This window comes from Calonectris borealis, chromosome 6 (genome assembly GCF_964195595.1).
Source record: "Calonectris borealis chromosome 6, bCalBor7.hap1.2, whole genome shotgun sequence".
NCBI classification, from domain to species: Eukaryota; Metazoa; Chordata; class Aves; order Procellariiformes; family Procellariidae; genus Calonectris; species Calonectris borealis.
Window position 1 is genome coordinate 14,405,863 of NC_134317.1, and position 26,951 is coordinate 14,432,813.

At 41.0% G+C, this 26,951-nt stretch overlaps 1 protein-coding gene across 5 annotated transcripts in view; it reads right to left on the minus strand.

Annotated features, from left to right (window-relative positions):
- Positions 1 to 593: 593 nt before the first annotated feature.
- The window catches only part of RALB (RAS like proto-oncogene B), a 56,493-nt gene continuing 30,135 nt past the window's right edge, over positions 594 to 26,951 (minus strand). For all 5 annotated transcript variants that reach the window (XM_075152896.1, XM_075152897.1, XM_075152894.1 and 2 more), the window contains exons 2-5: positions 11,650 to 11,806; positions 10,287 to 10,495; positions 7,245 to 7,422; positions 594 to 5,085 (exon numbers count right to left, since the gene is read on the minus strand). In XM_075152896.1, the coding sequence (XP_075008997.1) occupies positions 4,966 to 5,085; positions 7,245 to 7,422; positions 10,287 to 10,495; positions 11,650 to 11,763 (621 nt within the window). In that variant the 5' untranslated portion in view covers positions 11,764 to 11,806 and the 3' untranslated portion in view covers positions 594 to 4,965. The remainder of the gene's footprint in view (positions 5,086 to 7,244; positions 7,423 to 10,286; positions 10,496 to 11,649; positions 11,807 to 26,951) is intronic.

The following is a 26,951-nucleotide window of genomic DNA, read 5'->3' on the forward strand; positions in this document are numbered from 1 at the left end:
TCCTTGGCCAGAAGTCAGCAGCTAGGGGATGTTCCACTTCCAACTTGTATGGCAGCGGCAGTAAGTTGCCCGCACCCAAGGTTTACTGTGAGTACCATTTCTATGCTACTCCAAATTAAGTGGCGTAACAGTGCAGTGAGCCTGTCCCAAGCCATCCTGCCTCAGAGGCATGTTCATCGCAAACCAACACAGAGAGTGGGCTCTGGTACACTCGGCAGACTAAGGATCAATATTTCAACACAATGTTGATTATTCTGTTATTTGAGCCACAAGACTGACTGAGGAAAGAGGAAAGCAGCTCCATCATTTACACAGTTGATACAAGCTGTCTGATCCAATTAGGTTGTAGAAAATTAACTATGAATTAATCAAACTACAGTCCTGAAACAAATGCAGACCATTTCAGGAAAACTGATGATGGGGTCCTCAGTAACCTCCTCCTCCCTTCCCTTCCCACAGTCTGTAACATAATCATATTACAGATTTGATACAAAGGTCAGTTCCAGACATCGAAAGTCAGCAGTTGCCTGGTTCAAGAATTTGGGGATTAGGCATGCTTTTAGAATGCTGTAAAAATCAATAACAAACAAATATTATGCCTGTTTTTCTTTTTATTATCAATAGTAATACAAATCAGTTGTATTAGCATGATAATGAAAAGTGACCAGTTTTACAGACATTAAAAATGTTTGTGCAAGTTAGAGACAAAGCTCTGAAGCTATGTAAGAAAAAAAAATAAGAATTTACATTGTATAGTATAGCATACATAGTTTAGAGGCAGTTTTATTAAATCTTGCAATCACAATCACTTCCTCTATGCTAAACCTCTTACTTGGTGTTAGAGATAACACCCTCCCCTCCCAGGAGGAACACCTGCCATTCCCATGAAGTGTGGAGAATACAGTGAAAATCATAGCTTTTTTGTTCCTCTTCCCTCCTTCTCTCAACTATAAAGTCAACAAGAGGTGAACATTGCAACATATGCTTATAGCAATTAAAGAAAGCTTCTTTCTACATAAGCTCTGAGTTGAATTAATAAACAGTATCCTCTTTTTGAGCAAGATTTGATAGACCTGTCAGCCCCAAGTACTGGGTTAACGCTTTAAAAAAAAAAAAAAGATCTTGGTGAGCATTTAGTTAGATGCATTTCCCCCCCACCTCTTACTACATTCCAGATTGTAGATTTGTGCTTTAGACCTAAAATATTCTTAAGCATTATATTTGCCAGATAGGATTCAACTAGGAACTTCAGATGGCTACTAACATCTTACTGAAGTTTAATGCTCAGTAAATATACGCATACATCTTTCTCTTCATCGAGCCAAGTATTCACCTAAAAATTGCAGTAAAGGCATTATTAGTCTGTATAGAACACATACAGCACAAGTCATTGAAGATGTGCTTCATGCTGCATCTGTACTCTCACCTGGAGAAATGCTCCTCTAAAAAATGAGGAGTCAAGTCTGCCTTTGCACTCCTGGAGTTTAACCCGCTTTTTGAAGTGGATTTTCACATAAAGACTTAGCCCCCGTTATAATGGGGGCTTGTCTCATACATGTTTTCTCAAACCAGAAGGAAGACTGGAGCACTTGAACACCCACAGCTAAGCCACATATGGAAGATTGCATACTGCAGGAAACAGCTCCCTAACTATGTTAAGCCATTATGCATGAATAATATTTGAATGCTTAAGTGCAAGTGCATAGTCAAGTCTTGCATGACCTCCAGCTTCAAATATCCAGTTACTTTCCTTCAGCCATGCTCCAGGAAGATTTAAGAGCACATTATATTGATGAAGAGAAGTCTTGGTCTTTAATTACCTAACATGCAAAGGCTGCTAGAATGTATCAGCTTCACTTCAGCCTTCAGCTACACAGCATAGCTAGCAGGCAGCCAGACACCCCCCCCTCTTGCCAAAGTCCTCCTTGTTTGATGTGCCTGATCTGCAAGTACTCATTTAGATAGAAGCCAAAGCTCCCTTTACTCTGCTCATAGGAAACCCTCAAGTCCAAAGGAAGCATTTCTCTGTGCCATTTTTTGTTCACTCTAGTCAACCCACCTGATGTTGATGTCCATTGATGTCCAGTGAAGCACACCTGGAAGTCATTCAAGGACCCTCAAATTGTATTGCCCCTAGTTAGAAGGGCATGCGTTCAGGCACTTCCACCATGAGGCAGAGGTAACTGGATTCCAGTCTGGGGAGCAGTTTTATTGCCTTCCTGGTATAAGTCAGAATGCTTGTTGCCCACTGTTATGAAGTAAACAAGGCAGTTACCTTGGCTATCATGTTTTCAGCTGTAACTGGAAAGTTAAACTGAAGTTTGCCACAAGTACAGAAGAGGAGTACTGAAAAGCCGCTGTATTTAGTCTCCACACCTAGTTTTTCTGGAAAAGGTAACAAGCACAGAACACTGAAGAGATGCAGTATCAAGCCATGAAACAGCAAGCACCTTCTTCCAAGTAAGTCCACCTCACTGATAAAGGTGGAGCTTTATCAGTTGGAAAAAAAATATATATAACCTGAGTGAGAACAGCACATGGACTGTAAGAACACCAGCAGCAGACTCACTGTTCTGAGTAGAAATTCATCTGTCCTATCAAATACTGTCAGGTACTTTAACACTAAAGAGATCAAAGGTCAAAGCATGCAAGTCTCTTGAGCCAATACAGCTGAGCTGCTCATTGTGAGCTTTGCTGAGTTCATTATTCATATAGCAAGGAAAGCTTATTCAGTTTTGTTAGACACATTTCACAATCCGCCTCAGAGAGGCTTGACCTAGATAAGCTTGTAATGTGAACTCAACTGTTATTTATCCTTTAGGTTAATTAAGGACTTAACCTTTAGGTCTCAACTAAAACCAAACCTAAGTGAGTTGCCTTCCTCCAGAAGCACACAATCATTTGCTGTATGCATAATGTGCGCTCAAAAATGGACTTCATCCATGGAAGCTCAAGAGGAAACTGTTAGCAAAGTGTTACAGCTCCAAGTGTCCCCTCCCAGCCTCTCCTTCAAAACTGTATTGTCAAGTTGCCTTTGTAACACCAATTAATTACACTGTTCAAAGATGAATATTTCCAGAATTGGTTAACCATTCTTTGTCCGCATACATAACAACATTAACAAAAGAAGGAATTTATCTTGACAAGAATGAAGATTACAGCACCTTTTATTTAGTACAGTTTCCCCAATCCAATGAGTTGCCTGACAAGTTGAACTAGTTACGGAAGACAATGAGTTTGCGATAAGTCCCTGTGAAACCTCAGACCAACAGAGGTTCTAACATCTAACACATCTTACTTTTTTCAAAGTTCAGAAGTGGAATGCACAAGAGCAATCTAGTACATGTTAAAAAATGTTTTTCAACCTCAAATTACAATACTGAGTACTGAACATTATTCGCTACTCCTTCACCTCAAAAAGAAACAGTGTTTGTTAATTTAGTGCTGCAGTGTGCTTCACTGAACAGTCACATAGCATATTCCTTTCACCAAGTAAGTGTGTTTTACGCATCTGGTTAACAAGCAAGATACAGTCTCTACTTTAAGTCTCTCTACTCCTTCAAAACAGAGATAGCCATAATTCATTAAGAGACTCCACAATCAGAAGAGACAGTTACTTTCCACAACAGTGACAGAAGTATTTTTTGGCAACTGCACTAAATTTAAACTGCATCAGAAAGCTCAGTTCAGTCAGCTGCAAAGTACCGACTTTTCTTCCATTTCTAGGCTGGTTTTTGTTGATCAATATGTGACCACCATGGCATAACTGACAGCAAAACTCAACATGCAGCTCCATGTGCTAGGTTGCTGTGCATCAGAAACAGTACATAAAATTAACAGTGAGTAACAGACATGGCAACTGCTTAACTTCATTTGCTTTTTGACACCATACAACTCACTAGCCAGCTAATCATTGAGAGGTAGCATGTATGCCTCACCTATTCAAAGTCATGATTGTGTGATGTGACCCATCCTTACTCAAAGTTTTCATCTTCAGCAAGACAAGAGACAGATGCAGATGTTCCCACTTTTCCAACATGATCACAAGTGTTCCAATATAAACAAAACCGATGAAATCAACACTTCGATTTTCACTATTCCAGTACCAGGGTGAGAAGGATGATGATGTAGAGCGAGTGTAATTGAGTCTAGCCACAATACATGGAAGTAACCCAGGGCAGCATTTCAAGGAGATGATGATAATATTACTCCTTTTGAAGAAAGGCTTACAGTCATTTTCTCACCCCATACCACCAATTTAAGGATGAGAAGACAGACCAGTGGGGAATGCATCTAGCCAGTATTTAAATATCAATTTTTGCATTGCCTAAATAAGTCTGAATTGAGTCCATAGGCTTGATTCATGAATGCTGTATTGACTAAACAGAAAATGGAAGAAAGTTTGTTTTGAGTTGACTCTCAAGTGTCAGTTGTTATTTCTGACATGGAGTGTGGGGAGGAAGCCAGCAGATTTCAGTGTAAGAAATATCAGTGACAACTAACAGAAGATGGAGACTCAAACCCTTTACCAGATGTCATCTAGCTTTTCTGCAGTCTGCAACATCAAGGAAGGCAGCAACAGTAGAAAAGATGTTTGAACCTGAACAGCTATGCTTGTTAAGGCCAGTAGAGGTTCAAGAGAAACATATTCAGAGAGACATTAGAGTAAACTAGGAAGTTAATATGAAAATACTTTGTATAACCAAGCAGAAGGATTGTAGTTCTGAAACTGCTTCTAGTTTTGAAAGACACTGGGAAGACGGAGCCCATTTCAGTTTAAGTAGGCATAGGTTTTGTTGGATACCAGAAATGGTTTCAAAGTTCTGTTTTCACATTTTGAAGGTGTGATATGCAAAGCAAAAGATAAGGGAGTCAATACAGACTTCCTTTCATGAATCCAGCCCTATATCCTTAGTGGTATCTTATCCATGCCACCTGTAGATAGATATTTACAGTTCCCAAGCATCACAGTAAGCAACATCTTTCTTTAAAGCTTTTCTTGTTCTTGCCACTTTTCTTGCCATTCTTATCTTTGTTTTCCGACATTTTCTTTGCTCTGATTTCTCTCATTAAATCAAAGAATACCTAGGAGGGAAAAATAAAGAAAGATTAAACAAGATCTGCCACCAGAAAGCAGATAAAAACTGTATTCAGCAGCAAATAAAGATGTAGCACCACACTGTACCTAATACAGCAGAAGTGAGTCTAGACATAGATCCCAATGACAAACTCAACATCAGAATTATGTAGCATGTCAAGCAGTGGCAAGAAATAGGACAATCTTACCTGGCTACCAAATCATTCAACAGCCCTGTTTTAAGAGCTTTTTATTGAATATCAATCTTGCACAAAAGTAGCATTCAGAGTTCATGAGAACATTTGTCTGTGCCTAGCAAACATTTCCAGGCAAATCACTCTTGTTAACTATAAAAAGCATTTAGTCCAGTCCTTTCCATGTAGTTACAGGAACACTCTCTGCTGGATAGTATTCTGCCTATTTTATAATTAAAAAGCTGCAGCATTCAAGTGACAGTGTCAGGTGCAGAAAATTCTCAGACTATGTTATAAGAAAGATTCAGAGTAAGTCATTACTCTGATGTTTTCTCCAAAATACTAGCTGATTTCACCCCTGCCCTGTACATCTGATGTCTAGGTATATACCACTTAAGATGCAACAGCTGTTTTTACTGTTGAGAACTATCCGGAAAAATGATTTTTTAGGATTACAGAACAAGAGCTTAGTGTCACTCTGTAGAGTTAGGCTTTTTTTTTTTTAAATGGGAAACTCCACAGGTCTTTGATACTTGGAAACAGGACCACACTGCTGATCAGAAATAGAATAGTTTATCATTCAAAAACCCCTTAAGGTTAGTTTTTTTTATTCTGCTACAGTGTCAACACACAACCACCACAATGGCTGATAACTTGTCTTAACATACACAGAACAGTGCTTATATAGAGGATAACCAGTATGTCACATGAGCTAGCTAGAGAAGACCTAGAACACCATGTTAGTACGCTCCAGACACAGCTACATTGCTATTAATCCCAACTGATCAAAAAGCTAGTCTAAGTACAAAACAGACTAGGCATTTGCTAGTCACATGAGACAGCTCATAGGCAAAAGCAAGGTATTCATGTTTTACTACATCTCCCAGTTTATACATCTGACAGTCTGACTTTCTAGTAACAGTCCACAAGTCAGAATGTTTCTTTACCAAATTTAAATGATGTAAATTATGTCCTTTATAACCAAAAGGTCTCGAGTTTCATTACACTGTTTTAACCAATAATGAGAAAAATAAAGTTCCTACTAGGTAACTTACGCACCAACAGCATTTTCATTAGTAAACTAATACAGTCTAGAAGAACAGAAAGGTGTTTACAAGAACTTGGAGTACAACTAGCTACAAGTGTTCTTCTTCTAAAGAAAGAACTGCTTACAATTTGTAATCTTTAAACAAATGCAAATTACCAAGCCACACCTTTGGAGTCCTTAGAGGGCCCAACAGTAATTTCAGACCACCTTCTGTGGATTGGTGAAGTAAAAAGGCACCCTCTTCTTCAAGAAACCCCCACTACACGCAGAATGAAGGGAGGGCTTGAAACTGATTTTTCCCTACTGGGCAAACACTCCATAGTCATAACTCATCTCTCTTCCAGAATAACCCACCCTTCCAGAATAATACCACCACCACTGTTGATGCAAGAAGCCAGCAGCAGAAACATGCTGAGAATGACTGTCCTAGACCAGCATGGACAAGTCGAAATGGGACAGGGACGCAGCAAGAAGAGTTCTTCTCAGAAGTCAAAGTAGTCTTGGCAGAAAACAAAAATGAAATCTTTAACATCAGCCACACCATATGTAGCTTTGTAGGGAAGGAGGATCAATTTATAAGTGTCTATAGCTTGCTATTTATTGCTGTTATAACAGCAGCACACAGCCTATAAGCAAAATAACATACTTCAGGGAATCCTTAAATCCGTTCACCCAATGTACTATGGAAAACTATTCATGTACAAACAGTTAAAACAAGACAATAGCATTAACTTGTACCGAGTCTCTGACTCCTCTAAGCTAGGTATTTGCGTAAGCGTACAGATTCCAGTAAGTTCATTTATTTTTGATAACCTAGGCTTTCAGAAGCCCAACTGTGGGTTTGTCCCATTAAGAGTCAAGAATTAGTCACTCAGCTACCAAACAAGTAGTAACAATCTAATTGAGCAGATGTCATTTGTCTTACCTTATCTACATTTGCTCTAGTTTTGGCAGAGGTTTCTACGTACTGCACGCCCCACTCCTCTGCCTTACTTCTAGCCTCTTCTACAGGCACTTGTCTGCGCTCTTCCAAGTCAGATTTGTTTCCCACTACCAGTAAAGGGATTTTATCCTCTTCAGCCTTCACACGCAGGATCTGTTCCCTAATGCATCAGGTATTCAAAATAAAAATATCTGTGTTAGTAATAGCAAAAAAAACCCACCCTTATCAGGAGTGGATCAAGTGGTCTGCACATTACTAGTGTTTACAACAGTACTTAACAGTACATTTCCCAACAGTTGAACACATACTTTAAAATTATTCCAAGTTTAACATACTAATGCTATGGGCTTTACACTAATAAAAACCTCACTCTTCCAGGAAGGCAGTTTTACCATTTAGTTAGTAAGTTTACTATCCAGGCTCTAATAAAGAAGAACTGTATGGCAGAAGAGCAACTCACAACAAGGAGTTCACATCTGAATAAGGAAAAAAGTAAAAGTGCCACATTTGCCATGTTTCACCTTGACATTCAGTCACCACCTTCAATTTCCAATCTACATCCCACCTCAATATAGGTCTGGGCAACATCAAGGCTTTGGCAAGGCAGTAGGTTGGGAACAGCATAAGTAGGTGGCAGAGATCATTATTAATGGCTACTAAATTCTACACAAAGAAGAGAGTTACTAAATACTGCTGAACTAAAATGCTAGCCACCTTCCTCCTTCAAAGACTCCAGAGAACATTTGGACCATCAGCATTAACTTAGCTATCCTTTGTCATTCTAAAAGGACCTATCAGTATCTGGGAAAGGAGACAGAGCGATGGATGCTGCAGGTCAGTTCCAAAGTCTGTGCTATTATTGGAGTAAAACATGGATTGAAAGCAGACTGACACATGCTGCTGTCCATCTAGGACTCTGGAAGAACTGTACCAGTCTACAATTATTTTTAGATTGCTTCATTTTGTTATGAACAAGAGCCAAACTACGCATGACCATGGTGCTACAACCTCTCAACCCACTGAGTTACCATGTTACTTCAGATGCTTGCACTTCCATCCACAAAATAACTGAATGTATGTAGAGTACATGAAAATCTAAAATAGTGTTAACACTGAAGCAGACATTCTGCTGTTGCATTCAACTGTACCTTCACACATTTTCAGATTACAGAGGCACTTAAAGCAAACACTGAATGCATAGCATCAGCAGGAGAGCTAGGGTTTAAAGATAAGCCCATAGTTCATTCAGTATTCAAATTTTTCATAGTTTAAGAATTCTGGAAGTTACAGGATCAATAATAGCAATCTGTAGTTTATCCCGTGATGCTGGTGACTCATACTACCCATTCCCCCCTCCCTCCTGGGGAAGAGTTTTCCAAGGAGCTGGTTCTTACATGTCAGCCTAACTAAATACTACATTTAATTAATTTCACTATTTGTTCACTTCTGACTTATTGAAAAGTAGGAGATTCTCCATCTCAAACCTTTTAGGTCCTTCTTGCTCATCTTTAAGGGTAGCATTGCTTTTTCATTGTCTTGTTGTGCTGGAATCTTGAACCAACACACAGTTAAGCTAGTTACAGAAGTCTGACAGAAAAACCCAAACTGCCAAGATAAACACTCCTACTCCTTTTCATCCAAAGCCTTAAGTCTTGGGTTTAACCTTATATTTCACTTAAGCACACAAGCCAAAACCCAGGCTGGGTACTTCCAAGTGCCTCATTTTCCTCCTGTTTTTTGAATGGTATCTGACTTTTTCCTCCATCTTATACTAGGAACAGCCTGAGTACTCAGTTTTGCAGTCCTACAACAGTTCAGCTGTTTAGCTCCTCTAAGTGCTCCAGTTAGAGCGAACTGAGCAGAACAGCTCCGCCCATGTGCCCCATGACTGTCAACCTTCTGAAGTCTAGCAAAGTCAGACAAGTATCATGTGACAAAGGAACAATATTTTTTACACCTCTTAGAAGATTGTGCAGTCTCCTACTACTCTTGGAACAGTATAATACATTAAGAACCTCGACCAAAGTCCTAGAGTACAAGGGGAGTTTGCCACAGCTTTAAGAAAACACTAGAAATAGGTGTCTATCTTAGTACTAGCACTTGCATTACCAATTAGTATCTGTTAACCTCGTACCAATGAAGCAAAGTGAACATAAGCCAGACTGATAAAAAGCTTTTATTCTGGCAAACATAAGGAACTTCTAACAGTTTCCCTAGGTTTTAGCAAGTTTTACTTCAAGTTGTACAGCTGTCCTAGGGAATCTCTGGATTACCTTCTACACTGAGACAACAGCTATTATCAAATACGAGTTAGAGCACTTGCCCTGAAGAACCTGGCTACATGAGTTCTGAGACCAGAGCAATGGGTTAAACCCCTTGGTGGTTTGTTTTGTTTTTTGGTTTGTTTTTTTTTTTTTTTTTTTTTTTACACTACACAAGCAGTTTCTGTGCTCAGTCTGATGCTGATTTTTACATTAGAACTGCTAATCTCAAGAACAAAAATGGAAGCACTTACTACTACTGTGCGTCTTTCTAGGAATACATTTGCCTACAATAGTACTGCTTGGCTGCCAACCCTTGTTTGGCACCAATCCATACCTGAGAGTGGAGGCTAATCCTTCCCTTCCTTAGAGCACCTGCTTCTAGCAGTAAGCAATACAGTGTCTGAAACCTGGCCAAAAGGCAGACTTAATTCCAGAAGAACTGCTCTAAGATAATTAAACTTCACATCCACAAAGATTGAAAATTGGCTTGAATACGCATGTTTTAGGAGTCCAAGAATCTTACTTGCCTGAAGTTGCTGCTGGCGTAATGTACTCATAAGTTGAAGGCATGAAGACAACTAGAGCCAGAGGCTGGATACCGTGGTTTAACTTACCCGTTATGAGAGCAAAATGGTTGGGTTGCCATTTTATTGACCAAATGGTAATGGACAAAAAAGCTATAGCCCTTTATCCTACAAAAAGTTGTCAGAGCAACATAGGAACCAGGTATTTCCCCCTGCCTGGGAGAGAAACTACTTACCGAAACTCTGCTGTTGCTGTAAAGGATTCATGCTCTGTTATTGAGAAGACTAGAAGAAACCCTTCCCCACTGCGGAAATAGTTATCTCTGATAGCAGCATAATCCTCCTGTCCTGCTGTGTCCAGAATGTCTATCTGAACTTCTTCACCATCCAGAACTACTTTCTTTCTGTAGCTGTCAGCCTTGGTAGGTTCATAGTCTTCTACAAACTGAAGATAAGGCAGGGATTAGTGTTTAGAATTACTGTCAAATTGTCTCAGTATTTGTACATATCCATTCTCTTTCACTTAGTGACATTTAAATTCCCGAAAACCTTGTCATAATTCAGTCAGCTACTAAGTTCCACCACTCTTTAGTTTTGCTATAAAAAGCAAATTATAAGCACTTAATACATCAAAGAGCCAATCTGCCTAGTCAAGAGAAACAGTCTTGCTACATGAAACATTCTTCAGCAATTTCAGCACAATTTAAGGGACAAAGACAGTATAAACTACCAGCAACCTGGTGGCATTATCTAGACCTCCCACATCAGAAAAAGCATTTGAGTGAACTTCAGGTACAGCTATCTGAAGCTTCAACAGGTGTAGATGACAGCATCCAGCTGTTAAACATGAAAACCTGCTCCATAATTACACAGGCACATGCTTTAGTTCATTCAATATTGATCAGACCCACAAAGCCACTGCCAGTTCAACTTGCAGTTCTGTGCTGACAGCACACGTCCTACGTAAGATCCTTACTTTTCCACCTCCTTTCTCTCAGCCTCAAAGTACAACAAAAGGCTGTGCCATGAATCTGATTAAGCTGACGGGCCTGCACTAACGCCTATGCCACCTGTTCAGATATTCACATCACTGTAGCATGTATGGACAGCCTATAGATAAATACTAACTTCTGAACTACAGTATCATGTATTCCTTCACATACTGGTCTGGATTGTCTGATCTAGCTTCCTGTATACCAGTATGGAAGAATTCATGCTATGAACATGCCTACTTCACCATCCAGCTCAGAATGAGCTAGAATGCTTACTTCTGACTTCAACCTTAACTGGCCTAAAAAGAAACTGCAACAAAATTGAAGTTCAATGCCAACTGGTAACAGCCTCTGTACACTCAGACAAGCACATTCACATTCTGCATGTCTTCTGAAGACTGTTCTTTCACTAATAAGCTTTAATTTTGTCACCCTTAGCCAAAGACGTTCCCAGAAGGCACATCTTTCCAGATTCCTACATTCTTCTCCTGCCAGTCAGGTCATCAGGTCTTTTGCTACTTACATTTAGTTCCCCTGTCCCACTAAAAAAATTTAGTAAGCTGTACCCTTTGGTGCTTTAGAGAAGCTGAACCAAAAAACTACTTACCTCATCATACATAAATTGAAGAGTGAGTGCAGATTTGCCCACACCTCCACTGCCAACCATAATTACTTTATGGAGGGCCAAGGAACTCTGGTTCTTGCTCTTGCTGGCAGCCATTGTCCTGCTTGCCACAGACGAAGTGCCAGGCAACCAATCAGATCTGCAGACAGAAGAAACACAGTCACCATCCATGACATTGGTGACATCATGGTATCATGTAAGTAAAGCATCTCACTAGCACTGAAAGACCACATTAAAACCCTGCCCAGCAAGCCTAAAGAATGGGCTATTTCAATGCACTGGCAAGCAAACCGTGTCACTGATGTCTAAAGTATGAGTAGGAATGAGGTATTAGAACAAATACGTTCTATTTGTGACAACAGTACCATTAATAACAGTGCCAAAGGCTTCTCAAAGAAGCTACTAGCTGAACAAGCTGTTCTTCTTTGTAAATCCATCCTACATGACTGCTATCTAAAGCAGTTTCCAAAGAAAAAACCCACTTTCTCAAACAACATGAAATTAAGTGGGTTTTATTGTTCTTGTTATAAGACTTTACACTTTTCTAAAATATGTCTTTAATGTTGATGCAGCTGAGTTTCAATCTGGAAGCACAGCTATACCTTAGATCTGCTTAGAAAGATGACTTTTAATCTCCTCTCTACATAGGCCAAGAAAAAAGCAGAGCTACACAGTAAATTCCGGCAGGAACAAGTTGCAAAACCTTCCAGCAGAAAGTCTATGACACGGCATTAGCATTTATTTTATACTCTTCCTGCCTTTTGATGCTGCAAATCTAATTTGCTTTTGGAAAAAAAAAAACCAACCCAAAATCCTGCTTTACTGCAAGAAATTCTCAGTTCCTATTCTTCTCCTGATGTTGCAAAGCCATAAAAGAGTGAGCTTCAATAAACAAGTACTAATTAACAAGCCTTTGTTTGTGTCATGCAAACTGAGTAATTAATTGCTGGAGACCTCTTAAAAATAATACTGCTCTTTTAAGAGTAGCTGGACACAGTAGTTGAGACAGAAACACAAGCATCAGCTGCAACACTGATTAACACAGCTCTCAGAGCAGCATATTGGGGACAAAAGCAGAAGTAACCGATACAAAGAGATGTGTCACCAGTCAGGATTCCCACACAGAAAAAAAACAGATGTGTACTCCAGACACATGATGGCTGAAGGGAGATGCAAGGATAGCGACACTTGTGTCCTCACGGCAGGACAACTAAGGGCCCCAGCTGTTCATATCCTGGCAGAGTGCTGTAAGGAGAACAGCAGACCATTCAGGAAACACTGCTATGGAAAGTGGCTATAACAGCCTTGATGTACAGCAGCGCCCATTATTCCAGAAGCAACAGGCCTACCAGGAGTCTCAAATTTGCCTGGACATGATTACTCCAGAAAGATACTGGAACTGCCACACCACAGCATCAAGTTCTACTGGATGGAAATATAAGGTCTACAGTAGAAGTTACAGAGCACTATATTGGGAAAACCTTCAGAATAACTAGCTGCCCTAAACAAAATTAACTACGGACTAAGGGATTGTCAAACTACAAACACACCATAGGATTATTTAGCCTAGAAAGGATCTTTGGATGTTGTCCGGTTCAAACCTCTCTCAAAGCAGTTTGCTCCAAGCAATCCGGTTTATGTGCCCTGCATTTTGAGGTTGATAATTGCATGACCAGTCTGGGCAACCTGCCCTGGACTACAGTGATTGTGAAGATTTTTCCCCTTTGTCATGACTGGATGTTCTGAAAAGCAGAAAGTCAAACTAAGTTCTCATTGACTACTGCATACAAGAACAAACATGCCAACAATCAAGAAGTGCCCTCAGGACAGCACTTTCAAACATCGAGCAGTAGTATTTTTCCATGTAGAGTATTTTACTCACACCTGTTTGCTACACACATTTGGTACACTAATGCAAATTAATTATCTTTAAGCATTCATTCTGGGATAAACACTGGTAAGTGAAGACAGGTATTTTCCCCTCGTAATCTTCTATATTATACATCAGCTCCCTCATCCAGAACACTTAGTACAGAAATGGGATGTGATAACTCCTACTTTTCAGAGATTCTCCCTCTACACCACAAAAACATTTATGTTGGGGACAGTGAATTCAGCCATTACCCCAGAGATTCCAAACCAGAACTAAAAAGCTTGCAATCCTCTTCTTAGTCACCAGAGAGGCAAGAGTGGAAGAGAACAGAGCTCCCTGCAAGGAGAGCGTGGAAAAACTGGGAGAAAACACAGCAAGTAGCATCTGAACTCCAGAAGTTGTTGCTGAAAGGCTTTCTTTGCTTATGGTCCACATGTTCTACAGAATTCAGCTTGCTGGGACATAGATACCCAAGGCATAAGAGCTACAGATTGACTACACGATGAGATAGTTTGGGGACTTTAAATGTTCCAATAATAACACAGCTTGCTCTTAATAAGTTGTAGAGAAGTTTATTTTGTCCTAATTCAAGAGTAGTATGGCTTTGACAGTAGTAGATAAGCTGCTTTCTGGAGAAGCCAAGTGACCCTCAGCAACTTTTCAGTGTTATTGTGACTGATTTTAACTTTTGAGTATTCTTTTAACAAGCATCCTAAGGTTGTTGTAACCGCTGTGTTAGATAACACAAAGCTTTCAAGTTAAACATTTTTCTGGTAACACAAACTTAGTGCTGCTGCCTATTAAGCTGCCCTAAGTCCACTGTGCTATGCAACTGCAATAAAAAGATTATTTACTAACAGCCAAAAGAGAAGATAGCAACCTTCTCCCTCCTGTCAATACAGATACCACATCTTTACCTGGTCATATTAAAGGAATAGCTGCCTTCTAGGTAAAATACTGACCACCTTTGTTCAGTACAAGCTCATCATAGAGGTAAGTGGAGAGAATATTTAAATCCTTCCTCCTCCATCCCACCTCAACACTGGTCAGCAGAAACTGCAAGGTCAGCCTTCATACCCAGTATTACCTGCCTTGTAACCAAAGTATAATACTAAATAAAACCCATCTAATAGCATACAAATTTACAGTTTGATTGCATCTACAGCTAGCCCAGCTCTTAATGGCCAAGGTACTTGACTTTCCCTGCAGAGCTGTTACAAGCACCACTTGAATCTTTTAGAATATCAACGCTACATGAACCCTCTGAATGCTGGAATCCGCTCACAACACAACCCCTACATTGTATGCCCTCAGTGAAATCTCAGAAGCATCACGCATGGCATCTCTTCTTTGGTGGCAACAGAGGGAGCACGGCCCGCTCCAGTCCAGAATAGCCAGGCAATACAGAACAAGGCAAGGCTGAAGCAGCGTGGCACAGGATTGACACAGGCAGTATCAGTGCAGAAGTACCAGTGTTTACAAATGCCCTGGTTCCGACGGGGACAGAGTTAACTTTCTTCCCAGTAGCTGGGGGGTGTGCTGTGTTTTGGGTTTGGTATGAGAGGAGCGTTGATGGCCCATTGATGCTTTGGGTGTTGCTGGGTGGTGCTTGCACCGGGAAGACTCCCACGCCCTGCCACATGCAGGGCAAGCTGGGGCAGGCGGGAGCACAGCCAGGGTGGTGGACCCAGCTGGCCAATGGGGTATTCTATACCATGTGACATCATGCTCAGTATAAAAAACAGGTGGGGGCGGGGGGGGGCTCGCCCCCTGTTCGTGACACACAATCAGTGAGCAGTTGCATTGTGCATCGCCTGCTTTGTATATTCTGTTATTGTTGTTGTTCTCATTGTTAGTATTACTGTTCTACTTCATTTTATTTCAATTATTAAACTGTTTTTATCTCAACTCAGGAGTTTTCCTACTTGTGCCCTCCCGATTCTCTCCCCCATCCCACCGGGGGGGGGGGGGGAGGGGGGAGGGTGAGCAAGCAGCTGCGTGGGGTTTATTTGCTGGCTGGGGTTAAACCACAACAACAAACAGGCTAATAGCAAATCACTGGTTCAGAAAGGGGCATAGTGAGATTTTAATAGGAATACTCTAATAAAACAACAAGAGAAGTAATTAGAGCTAACTGTTTACTTGCATTTCCACTTCTGCAGCCCAAGAAACAGTTTACACACTATGGTTTCAAAGCTCACATCTAACAGTTCCTTGAGATTAAAAAAATAAAAATCAATTAACACAAATAGAAGCTCTCTTCTCAGTCATCTGTGAGTAGGCAAGGATGAATTTTCATCCCATTCTGTACATTAAGAATCCTTGAGGCAGTCAAGACACTGAGATTAACTCATCTGTTCCTTACAGAAAACCAAGTCTTGGGAAATTCAACCACCTCAAAAAAAGTAGCAGTGTCTAGAAAAACCTGTGATGACTGCAGTTGCTTTTAAAACATTATTCAATTCCCTTCCATTTAAGGGAATGTAAACTTAAGGCCAAAAGTCTTAATACATCTGCTGAAGAGCCCGCTCTGAATAAGTGTCCAGACAAGTCACCTAATTCTGTGATAAATATTCCCTCCTCTCCCATATTGTTCTTTACTTGCTGGGAAGCAAACTGTACCCAAACAAGTCCTACCCTCCTCTGACAGGAAGGGAAGTGATCCAATCAATGGCAGTCAGTCAATCCATTTAATTTCAATATGTCATTCTACCCTCAGGTTTAATGACACCATGTTGAACTTTGTGTGGTGTCATAAACTGCAAAAAAATGGGTTTTTTTTGGAGGGGGTTTCTTCTGGTTACAGTTCATCCTGCTTCAGAATAAAGTGCTAGAGACAGCCCAGGCCAGAGCATAAACTTTTTCAGGCAGTCATTCATCTTTCAGAAATTAGAAGTAATTACCTGCTTCATCTGCTTAAAAAAAAAATAAGGATTAAGCCATTGACTTGGTAACTCTGGATCTTTTTTCAGAACAGGTTACACAAAGCCATATGTACAATAGGATCTTTGTGGTGGTAGTGAAAGACCGTAGAATCGTTTAGGTTGGAAAAGACCTTTAAGATCATCAAATCCAACTATTAATGCTCTTCAGACCAAGAAATGAGGGTTACACCAACAGACAGCTTGGCCACATGAAGCACAGCAAGATCTACAAATCAAACCATAGTGGTTACTAAAAAGCTGTTTTGATTTAGACTTCTGAAGATCTGTACTTGGCCACATGACTAATCAAATCATGCCACCCTCAATATAAGAAATGTAACCCTAAGCTCACCAACCATTTCAGCCTTCCTTCGTCTTACCTGTATAGATTATAATTTCTCCAGGTTAAACTAACACCTCCTACTGTAGGGAAACCTGCACAATGTTGTGTCATTCTTGGCTGGTCCCTTGAAACTGAGCACTTCAAGGCATTTGTTTATAAACAGCTTCATAAACTCCAACTTAAGCATCAGTTTGCTAGTTTCTCCACCCTCTCTTCAGCCTAGACAGTTAAACTGTTCAGAACATTGTTAACAAACAGGATTAGCTTACCTAATGCCAAGATTCAGAGACTATTACTGAATAACTACAGGTATTTCAAACCAGACTGCACTTCTACATCCCTTTTTACTTCACTTGTATTAAGACTCCACAGTTCTACAGTCACTTAGAGAAAGGAAAGAGCACTTGTCACTTCACAAGAAAGGAAACCATTTTGCTACAGCCCATGCAAATATATAGAAAGAAAAAAACCATGAGAAACTTCACTAAGTCTGTTTTCCAGTAAATATTCTGTTACTATAATAAAAAAAATTCTAGACCCTTCCAAAGGCTTTAATTGGAATTGCTTCTAGTTCTTCCAATTCAGTTTGAGATTTAAAACCAAAATAAAGCTTTAAGCGCAAAACTGCTGAGATCAGCTCTTGTTCTCTCACTGTGCAGCTGATATCTTTGGACATTTCTTTTCATTGCTATCCTGCCACTGAAAGCAGCCATTCTTTGGATTTTAAAACAGGATTCTAGAAACCCTTAGCCCAATAGCTTGACAGAGGAGCTTTGTTAAACCCTTCAGATACCTACTTTTAAAGGAAAATCTGGGTATTCAACCTATTAAAGACTTAAATATGATGTCATCAAAAGCAAGCATAGAAAGGACAAGGTTTTGCAACAGTATTTTTGCGATCCTCATTTATCAGAACATGAATTGGAGGCTTTGAGCTGTTTGGTTCTGCGATATGCCCACAAGAATGCAGTCACAGAAATTCCCTGGATCACAAAACTAATTAACAATCTCACTGAGCTATGAACTGTAAGAGCTCCTCAGCTGTTCTGAGGTTCTCCAGAAAATATTTAAGTACTGAAATTCCATTAGTTTTCAATGGACTGTAAATGCTCCACCTGGTAATTCAACTATCAAAAAAAAGCAGTTCATTTGAGATTAAGGGGCATATTTAATGCAATTGAAAATTTTAGGATATGCAGGCTAAAAATAAAAACGCTACTCTATCTTCTTCTGCTGCGCTAATATCTTACCTCTTGGCATGTCTCCAGTTATTGGTTTTCAAGCTAAACAGAAATTATGATGTGTTTGGCAGAAATTCCGCCTTGGGATATCCTTGTATCCTTCCCCATGTACTGCTGGGTGTTTCTACCTTCTCAGTTGTGGCTAAAGGTTTTTCTGAGGCATGCTTAATCAGATCAGAGAATTAATTCAGCTTGAGATGTCTTGCAGAGCAGGTTGGGGCAGCAGTTTCACAGCCCTCATTTGTATCACCCAATGCTGCTATCACCATCCTCTCTCCCTCAGTCCCCTCCCCCTTGCCCCTGGCTGTTCAAGCCCATCTCCTCCTCAGCATGGCTGACTGGGTCTGCCTGTCAGATCAGCAAGGCCACATGCCTCAGAGCCAGGGCTGATGTGAGGGAAGGAAAACAGTTTGTACAACTGAGGCCAAAGAAGGTAGAACTACAGCAGCCAAAAGGTTACTGATATTGCTGCAGAAACAGGGAAGTTCCCTGATCCTGTTCACACTATGCTCCTTAGACATGTGTGCTGGTGCAGCCAACACCCTGCTGCAGTGTCCGGGCTGAGCCCTAGAGTGAAACCCAAGCCTGAGATTTGGTTTTGGTAATCAGGCATTTTCTCTCTCTGTGCAAGATCTATTAGTAGACCTGCAGTTGCAAAGATAAGGGCACTGGACAGGAAACTAGAAATGCATTTGGAAAACTTAATACTTTATAACATCAGGAGGAAAAGTAAGAATTTAGGGCAAGGAACTACCAACTACCTCACTCTGTATGCATGAAGGGTATACTCTTTATAGACTGGATGCTTGTTGGGAGAAGTGGCAACAGACATATCCCTAAATGTTACAGGAAGACCTGCAGAATGAATGTATTATTTACTTGATACACTGAAAGTTACAAGCTTACATTACACTAGTGTCAAATCAATTAGAACCAGTTACTAATCCCACCCAAAAACCAGAATTGTATCTACATTTAAAGACATTAGCTGTCACAGCTACTCTCTAGCAGCAGCTATACATCCTCCGCTAGTTAACAGGCACGAGAAGTAAGCCCGAGACAAGTAAGTTCACAATGTTGCAGCAGTTTAAGGTTAAACCAGAACCTAAAGGCAGACATACACGATTGACATACACGGCAGATGACACCAAGCTGAGTGGTGCGGTTGACACACCTGAGGGACAGGATGCCATCCACAGGGACCTGGACAAGCTCCAGTAGTGGGCCTGTGTGAACCTCATGAGGTTCAACAAGGCCAAGTGCAGGGTCCTGCACCTGGGTTGGGGCAAGCCCCGGTATCAATACAGGCTGGGGGATGAAGGGATTGAGAGCAGCCCTGCTGAGAAGGACTTGGGGGTACTGGTGGATAAAAAGCTGGACATGAGCCAGCAACGTGCGCTCACGGCACAGAAGGTTAACTGTATCCTGGGCTGCATCAAAAGCAGCGTGGCCAGCAGGTCAAGGGAGGTGATTCTGCCCCTCTACTCTGCTCTGGTGAGACCCCACCTGCAGTACTGTGTCCAGCTCTGGAACCCTCAGCACAAGACAGACATGGACCTGTTGGAGCAGGTCCACAAAAATGATCGGGGGATGGAACGCCTCTCCTATGAAGAAAGGCTGAGGGAGTTGGGGTTGTTCAGTTTGGAGAAGAGAAGGCTTCAGGAAGACCTTATTGCAGCCTTTCAGAACTTAAAGGGGGCTTATAAGAAAGGTGGGGACAGACTTTTTAGCAGGGGCTGTTGCAACAGGACAAGGAGGAATGGTTTTAAACTAAAAGATGGTAGATTTAGACTACATATAAGGAAGAAAGGTGGTGAAACACTGGAGCAGGTTGCCCAGAGAGGTGGTAGACGCCCCATCCCCAGAAACATTCAAGGTCAGGTTGGATGGGGCTCTGAGCAACCTGATTAGTTGAAGATGTCCCTGCCCGCAACAGGGTGGTGGGCCTAAATGACCTTTAGAGGTCCCTCCCAACCCAAACTATTCTATAATTATTCCCTAACTCCTACAAGGCTGGGGAAAGGATAAGCACAGGTTGAGGAACAGTTAATTCAGGAATTGTATTTCATCAAATTAATCTGATTGGAGTGTTAGCTTCCAGAAGACTGTATGATGCCTGTATGATGAACTTGTACTGCAAGTGAGTCCTTAAGACTTGCTTATCTGGAGCATACCATATGCAGTATAAAACCAGTATTTTTAATTTACTTGTGATCAGGAATCTTCCCTGCATGCATGCACAAGGAAGCAAGCATTCCACACTGGGACCCAGAAGTCACACTACAATATTCTAACACTACCAGTAGCATCAGACATGCAGTCACTGGATGCCAGACAGTTAAGATTAAGAGTTCCTACTAGTGATCCTAAGTCTTCATACCATATCTTACTTTTCACTCTTCCACACATTTGCATGCAAAGTCATCTTCAGCTCTCTTCTTAGGTTAAAATTGTTCACTAAGATCAAGTGATCTTTAGAAGAGTGGACTTACTATACAGAGACTTCCAGTATTTTTCTGAAACATGCAGTTATATAGAATAAGATCATCAAGAACAGGAGAATCCCAGATGCATTGCTACTTTAACAGATCATTACCCTATCAACCTACAAAGTCTAGCACACTGTTCTTTGCAACGGATTATAGCCTTAAAAGGTGGGGTTGTCCAAGTCTAGCTATCTTCAGACCTAGGTCACCAGAATAGTGATCTATTTTAACTATGAAATACCTGTATATACTCAGAACATTGCCCCCCCTACCATCCCTGCCAAGCACAGCCTAACTTTGCTTATTAGTTTTCAGAGAGATGCATCATTATAGCTTAGAAAGCAAATCTGACAGCAGACATTTACTTGCTAGGTAAAAATTCTTAAATATATGCCCTCTCACATCATTCAGTAGAGGACCATTCTAGATTGTCCATTACAGATAGATAATATCTTACATGTTAGCAGTAATTTTAAGGTAATAACCTTGTTTAGTATAAACTTGATGCCCAAGGAAAACTGGAACTAAACCCTATCCAAGTCTGCAGAAAGGTTGCCTATTTGAACACAACCTTCAAAGATTTAGTCACAGGAAGGACTCAGTCTGGTCAGTTTGAGCATTAAAAGAGTAGCAGTTTAAAGCAATCCTTTAAAGTCACATCTTATGCTGAATAGAAATACAGGCAAATGCATATATACCCCTGTTCATAAGGGACTTAAATATCTGGGTTTTTTTTAAGAATTCCCTTAGAGTGGAAGAAAAATAGCCAAGTAATTTGTTTCTGATCAGTAGCTAAGTAAAGAAGAGAAAGGACTGGCCTTAAATAGTACTTTTAAGGCACTGCAGCACCCAAAAAAAAAAAACACTTCTATCTATGTTTGACTAAATAAGGTTGCAAAGGTCATGATATAAAGTTAATACTCTTAACAGCCAGGTAACAACTGTATCAAGAGATTATCATTGCGTGTAGGCATCCCAACACAGTACTGTTCTGCAATACTGCAGTCACATGCAGTCCATAAAGACTTGCAAGTCATCTTAATTAGAGCTTAAACACAGACACTAGAATGCAAGCTTTATTTCTGATGCTTCATTTTGGTCTTGGGTCATCTTTACACAGATCTGTATAAAATGCCCATTTCATTACAATTATTCTATTTTTGTCAGAGGCACAGAGTGTTTAGGTAGATATCTCCATTTCCCAGCCCAATAAAGCAGTGCCTGTTTTCTTCCCTTTAGTCTTTATAAATACAAAGACCATTCAACCAACAAAGGGAAGAATCATGGAAGGCAGCATTAAACAGACTATTAGAATAAGAGGACAGAGTTACACAAAAGCCTTTCCAATTTACTACCAAGCTAAGACTATGCTATGATACCAAGTTGATTCCTGCTTAAAGAAAACACACAGCTTATCTCAAAACTGAGCCCAGTAAGTGGAAATGCAGCTACTTCGTTGTGCAGTAATGCAGTAATTTGTACAGCTGCAATCCGCTAGTCACTATGTCAGTGGTTCTAAGTGGACAGATGACACTAATCCAAGTATGTTTGTACTAAATTCATGTATACTGAATGCATACAAAGCATTGGAAATACCTGCAAGAACAGAAGGCTAATGGTTATCTCCACTGCTGTTCCACTTTATCTACTGAACCATACTATTCACAAGGTGAACTCCCCTAGGATATGATGCATGAAAATACTCTACAGAGTGCTGTACCCTTACAGTCATTAGGTGAGTCATCTCTACCCAGACTTCCTCATGGAGGAAGGAGATAAACTGGCAGCTTCCCCTACAGGATTTCTTATAGATCCTAATGGGGATCAGAAAAAACAGAGACAATGTAATGCTGGGAAAACTGCCAATACTCCAGCATGCATCAACTTTCCAGGGCGAGTACCATAAAAATCTGTGTCAACAAGTCAACTCAGTTTGTATTCATGCTGCTACAATGTCAGAAAATGCAACTCATGACTACCAAGGCACCGAGAGACCTAACATGATACTGTGCCTCTGTGCCTTCAGGAGATCATCACTATTTGGAAGTTTGAATTTCTATCCTGGATGCAGCATCAGCTCCAGTGACACTGAAAAACACATGAGGAAAAGACAACACCAACAAGGCAGAGATATCTAGAATCACCCCTCCTGATAAGTACCCGAGCAGTTTGGTCCCCACAACCTTGCCAAGGAGAACAGTCATCCTTTCAAAGCACTAAGGAACTTGCACAACAGGTATCTTTGAGGATTAAGAGGTGACCTGGTTTCGGCTGGGATAGAGTTAATTTTCTTCCTAGTAGCTGGAAGAGTGCTCTGTTTTGGATTTAGTACAAGAATAATGTTGATAACACACTGATGTTTTAGTTGTTTCTAAGTAGTGTTTACATAGTCAAGGACTTTTCAGCTTCCCATGCTCTGCCAGGGAAGCTGGGAGGGGACATAGCAAGGACAGTTAACCCAACTGACCAATGGGGTATTCCATACCATATGATGTCATGCTCAGTATATAAACTAGGAGGCATGCTCCAGGAAGTAGCAATTGCTGCTTGGGGACTGGCTGGGCATCGGTCAGCAGGTAGTGAGCAATTGCATTGTACATCAGTCATTTTGTATATTCCAACATAATTATCATTTTCCCTTCCTTTTCTGTTCTATTAAACTGTCTTTATCTCAATCCATGAATTTTACTTTCCCCCCCTCCCCGATTCTCTCCCCCATCCCACTTGGGGGGGGGGGGGGGGGGAGGCAGGGAGTGAGCGAGCAGCTGTGTGGTGTTTAGCTGCCTGCCAGGTTAAACCTCAACTGGAGGCTACCACACTTGAGAACCTTTGTAAAACAATTTAAAGCTCTGTTTATAGAATACTCTGCCTTTTAGAGCTGGGCTACTTCATTCACTTTTGCACTCTGAACTAATCAAAGTAAAAGTGTCCTTTTAAGTCTACAGAAGCTGTGCAGCAACTGGGGCCATGTTTAGTAGGTTTCTTACCTGTTCTGGTCTTTAAAGACTTATGACATTGTTTTCTACAGATGGTGTGCACCTTTGATATTAACATCACGGCAGAATTGCTGTTTTAATGTTATACCTGTCCTTTTAGATTCTAACAGTAGCCTTACATCCTGCTTGCTTCATTGGGTGCAACCCACCAGCTCTGCCATGTTATTGTAGCATCCTGTCGCACAGGTATCTGTCCCATGTCAACAGTGATGAATTAGATAAGCACAAAACATGCTGCTTCCCTTCCCTAACTAGCAGGGTCACTTCTCTTTACCAGAAGAGACAGCAGGTGCATCAGGCTCACAAGCATTACATAGCCCCTGTGGGGGCATGCAGCACTAGCCTGACAAGTGAAGTTTCTCCTGAGAAATGAGGTCCCTCAGGGAAGCTCCTAGTCCATCACAGTCCCCCTGAACTCTTAACACAAAAGGTTTAGTATTTAGATAAAAGCAGTTACAGGTCAATGCAATACAGTTATTAATACTTTAAATTGCCTCACTGTTTCACAGACAGACAGCACACAGAAGCATCATAGTTATGTGGCGTTTTACAGGGGAAAACATAAGAAACCACCATCCCATTCTCCGTATTACCTAGTGCTGAGCAACTAGCAGGTTGCATGTAGCACCATGCAGCATATACTCTTTATTTCACCAAGATAGTGTTACCTGAAGTGAAAGTCATAAGACACTAGTGCCATTACAGCTAAAAACACTTCTTCTGTAGGGAGATACCCAGCCAGACTTCTCCAAGTACTTTTAGAAAGCCTCCAGGCCTAGTATTAATGCCCAGAAGACACACTGCAGACAGACTATAGAAGAGAAGGATCTACTACACTGTTCTTATCCTAGCAAGTTCTTGTTAGGATACCTGATAGAAATCTTCTACAAGCACAAGGAGTGAGTTAAGACCATTAATCAGTATTACTATGCTAAGAGTTTGTCACTGTGGTGGTAATTGTCTAGTTGCCTAATTACTTAGGGTGAATTATAACACCATTTCTCACACTAGTCAGTTAGGCTCCTACCAGAAAAATGACAGTCAGGCAACAGAGTTGTACAACAGCCTCACTCCCATTGACTTGCAAAGCATATTTCAACTCTGCTTTCTTTGAAAGCTCATCCATGCAGGACCATGCTTGTCTTCAATACACAGCATTCACCAAGTCCACCAAACCACTGCTAAGAGATAATGACATGCTTCAGATGGTTAATCTAATACAAATTTTTAATCAGACCTCTGGGAGTACAACAAATACAGACAAGTCAAATATCTCAGCTTATGCAATGTCTTAAGTGGCACACAAAATAACCTAAGATTCAAATCCAAAATATATCAATATGAGGTTACAACATGGTTTCAGTTCTTACTTCAGTGGATAACCTGCAGCTGTATAATCCACAAGGAAGTTGCCACTAACACTGATCTGGCAAATTCCAACAAATACCAATTCAGCCATAAGCATGCTACAGGGTTGCAGGATTTAATTCTTCAGCTTTTAAGAAAGAGAGTCCAGTCAAGTTTCCTCCCCTCATCCCCCTGATCCTTGAGCTGTCAGAGCTAGCCCATTGGTCTTGCAAATACAACACAAGACACTGCAGACAGACAGGCCATGGGCTGCTAGCACTGCTCCCCCAGAAGACGGATCTCGCTTAGATCATGCTCTCTTCAGTTTTCCCAGTGAACTGGATGCCTGGAGCAAGTTAGAAGCCCCAACACTATTTAGTTTGGCTTAGGTACTAGCAGCAGAAGCAACTGTCTCTGCCCATACAATTACACTCCTTGCTCCTAATCTGAAGATGCATCTAATGTTCACATCCCCATTTGGGGAAATGTAAGCCACTGTTGTGCTCACATTTGATGGAGGTAGGCAAGTAATAAACCCCTACTCTGAGCTTACTCTTAACCATGGAGTCCCACCTCCCCAAGGGCACCAGGGAATCATCTCCCTGTAGCCTCTGAAAGTACTTCCACTATTTTAAGCACTTAACTGAAGGGTTCACAGATGTATACAATGAGTCACTAAGCTCCCTCAGTCAGGCACACCACACAAGTGCCAAGCACTGAACCTTTTCCCCATCTTTCAATCAATACATTTGCATCACACAAAGCAACAATAGTGACATTTAGCACTTCAGATAATTACTAGTTATCCATAATTCAGCTGCTGTGTTAAGTCAGCTTTAAACAGATTTCTTCACTCCAGTTTCCCCAATCAGGAAGCATGAATACCACACCAAGGTATTCAGCACATACAAGAAGCTACTGGACTAAGAACAGAAGTTTTAAATAACAAAAAGGCATGTAGTTTTCCAGTCTACTGTATTCACATACTTTATCTCAAAGCCAAAAGCAGTATTTCTGTCTTTACATAGAAACTGGATTATTACACCAGTACAGGGGTCACACGCAATTTCAGTATCCCTACTTTAAGTGTAAAGTTAATAAAACTAAAAAGTTGTGGGGAGAAGTGCTACCCTTGGTCTCCCTCATAGAGAATGCTCTGCCTACCACTACAAAAGCATTTACAACCAAACACCTGCTCTTCAACCACAGAGCCTCCAGAGCACTGTAGAAGGAAGAGTGGCACGATATAACATGCTTGTTGATAACTCTGGTCTTGGGTGGCAGACTTAACTCAGAACCACTTGACTTCAACACAGAAAAATTACGACACTTTTAGTTCAGGACACTTCCCTTTATGACCTAGCAAGTGACAGGTTACATGAAAATACAGAATCAATGCAGAATATAAACTATACATTTCCTCTCTCCACAGAGCACATTACCAGAATAAAAAACCTACTATTCTGATACACAGCCAGCTCATCTCATAGCTCTCATGCCCCTCCTGGGAAATCAGCACAACAGGGTGCTTCTGTACACTAACACATGTGGCACGGGGGAACAAACAGGAGACACTGTGAGTCTGCGTGTAGCTGTAGGGACCATAACCTCACTGGGATCCCAGAGATGAGCTGCGATAGCTCTCATGGTTAGAGTGCTGCAGTGGATGGCTACAGGCTCTTTAGGACAGACAGGCCAGGAAGGCAAGGCAGGAGAGTTGCCCTTCCCATGAGAAAAGCAGGAATGCATGAAGTTCTACCTAGGGATGGATGATGAGCCAGTTTATAGGTCAGGATTAGCACAGTCAGCAGGAGGGCTGGACGAGACAGTCTCCAGAAGTGTCTTCCAGCCTCAGCAACTCTACAATTCAAGTCTGTACCCCAGCAATAGAGTTCCTACAAATCTTATTTGGGGGGAGCCTTTGGAAGTGGAAAGCCTATTTGACAACTTGCACAAGTAGTACAGCAGAGCTAAAAAACTTACAGCAAGTCCTTCATGACTAACACTTAATTAGAAACCTTAACTAATATTTATTTACAAGAGTATAATAGGAGGCATGCTCATCAGATGATAG